General features: G+C 69.7%; 1 protein-coding gene across 1 annotated transcript in view; it reads left to right on the top strand.

Annotated features, from left to right (window-relative positions):
- Positions 1 to 2,119, top strand: part of PRDM13 (PR/SET domain 13) — a 7,573-nt gene extending 5,454 nt beyond the window's left edge. The window contains exon 4 of the mRNA XM_015620632.1: positions 648 to 2,119. Within this exon, the coding sequence (XP_015476118.1) occupies positions 648 to 2,119 (1,472 nt within the window). The remainder of the gene's footprint in view (positions 1 to 647) is intronic.
- The last annotated feature ends 352 nt before the right edge of the window (positions 2,120 to 2,471 follow it).

The following is a 2,471-nucleotide window of genomic DNA, read 5'->3' as shown; positions in this document are numbered from 1 at the left end:
GGAAGGAAGGAAGGAAGGAAGGAAGGAAGGAAGGAAGGAAGGAAGGAAGGAAGGAAGGAAGGAAGGAAATAAAAGATTCCTAGACAGACAGGTGGCCACAGAGGCGGCGTTTCACCGTCTGGGCTGGGGAGATGCTCCTCCTTGGGAGTACCCTCCTGGCAAGCAAGGCCAGGAGGGGGAAAGTGGAGTCTGAGCCTCAGCGGTGTCGGGCAGCCACCACAGCCGCGGCCACCGAGGTCTGTTCCGCTTGAGAGAAGTCGAAATGGGACGGGGCACAAAGGGCATTGTCCTCTGAAAGGGAACGATTACATATGGCCCATACATATCGGATATTGTCTCGCCGCGTAATGAGGGGCTCACGATCATTAGATTGGCCTTTGTTCGGTGCAGCCGACTCCCTGACATACGCTACCTCCTCTGCAAACGCCAACAGATGGGCCCTCCGACAGACGACTCGCGGCAGCAGCTGCTCCCCCCGGCCCTACGGCGCCCCGCTCGCGGGAGCTCGGCCCGGACCGCGCAGCGCCCGCTCCGCTCCGCGGTACAGCACGGCGGGGGTGGGACGAGGCGGAGGGAGCGCGGGGATGCGCGGGGAGGCACGGGGATGCGCGGCAGCCTCTGACGGGTCCCTCCGCTTGCCTCCGCAGGGGAGGAGCGGTACATCTGCTGGTACTGCTGGAGGACCTTCAAGTATCCCAACAGCCTCAAGGCGCACGTCCACTTCCACTGCGCTCTGAGCCACGGCCGGCCCTTCCTCCATCACGACCACGGCCGGCCCGCTGCCACCGCCTTCGGTCTGCCCCCCAAGGAGCTGCCAGCCGCCTCTCTGCGCGGCCACCCCCCGCCCGGCTGCGGCCCTCGGGAGGCCGTCAAGCGGGAGGCCGTCGCCGCCTCCCCACCGCTCGCCAAGCCGGCGTTGCCCAAACGGGCGGCGGGCAAGGAGGAGCAGGAGCGCGCCCTGGACATGAGCGTGGGGGCCGCCCGCGGGCCGGGGCCGCTGCTGGGGCCGGCTGGCGGCAACGGGCTGGCTCTGTGCCCCGGGGCGCGCTCGGCCTTCCGCCCCGCCGGCTCGCTGCGGGAAGAGGCGCGGGGCGCCGCCGCCCTCGGCTTCTCCAAACTGCTGGGGGGACTGAAGGCGGGACGCGCCGCCGCCGAGGCGCCGCCTAAGTGCGGAGCGCTGCCGGGTGAGGCCGCCCCGCAGGCTGCGGCAGCGGCGGCGGGGCTGGCTTGCGGCGGCGGGCTGCGCGCCTTCCCCCTGCTCTCTCCGCTGGAGGAGGCCTCGGCCTTCCGGCAGGTGGAGAGGGGGCTGCCCGCGGCCGCGCTGCCGCCCGCCCGCTACCCGCCGCTGCCCGGCGGGGCCCTGGAGCGCTTCGCGCTGCCGCCCTTCGAGGGGCTGAAGGCGTACGCGGGCGAGTGCGGGCTGCCGGTGATGCCGCTCACCGTCTACAACGGGGAGCTGCTCTACGGGGCCGCGCCCTACTACCCGCTGAAGCTGCACCTCGGCGGCCTCCTCAAGTACCCTGAGTCGGTGTCGTACTTCGCGGGGCCAGCGGCGGGTCTGCATGCCGCTGAGCTGGGGTCGCTGGCCAGCATCGACCGGGAGATCGCCATGCACACGCAGCAGCTCTCCGAGCTGGCGGCCGAGAAAGGCCGAGGGAGGCTGGAGACGCTGCCGGCGGGGGCGGCCGGTGCGACCGGAGGGAAACCCAAGACCGGGCACCTGTGCCTGTACTGCGGGAAGCTGTACTCCCGCAAGTACGGGCTGAAGATCCACATGAGGACTCACACTGGCTACAAGCCGCTCAAGTGCAAGGTCTGCCTGCGGCCCTTCGGGGACCCCAGCAATCTCAACAAACACATCCGCCTGCACGCCGAGGGCAACACGCCCTACCGCTGCGAGTATTGCGGCAAGGTGCTGGTGCGACGCCGCGACCTGGAGAGGCACGTCAAATCCCGGCACCCGGGGCAGAGCCTCGGCAAGGCAGCCGAGGACAAGAGTGACTCTGGCTATGCGCAGCCCGAGCAGGAGCAAAAGACTGACAACGAGAGCGACGTGGACGTCTGCTTCACCGACGACCAGAGCGACCCGGAGAGCGGCAGCCGGCACCGCGAGCAGTGATGCGGGAGGCGGCCGGGGCGGGGCGGGGGTGAGGGGAGCGCTGCAGCCCCCCCTCCCTATTGCTCTGGGTTCCCGGGGCGGTCCCACGGGAGGCCGTGTCGCGGAGGAGCGCGGGCTGGCGGGCAGAGCCTCCGGCGGGGCGGGCAGGGGTGCGCGGGCGTCCCCGGGTTCCCTCCACAGCGTCGCCCCCGGCGCTGCAGCTGCGATGCCGGGACAGGGGTGGAAGGGCATAACCCTGGCGGGCCCGGGATCTCACTGGACAGGCACCGCATCCCGATAGACGCCCGCAATTCAGTGGCCATATATTTTTATTGTACCTTCGTGTCGAGAAAATTGTGCCTTTTGGAAACGA

The sequence above is a fragment of the Parus major genome, chromosome 3, assembly GCF_001522545.3.
Source record: "Parus major isolate Abel chromosome 3, Parus_major1.1, whole genome shotgun sequence".
Taxonomy (NCBI): domain Eukaryota; kingdom Metazoa; phylum Chordata; class Aves; order Passeriformes; family Paridae; genus Parus; species Parus major.
The sequence above is the reverse complement of the archived record's forward strand: the minus strand, read 5'-3'. Positions and strand labels throughout refer to the sequence as shown.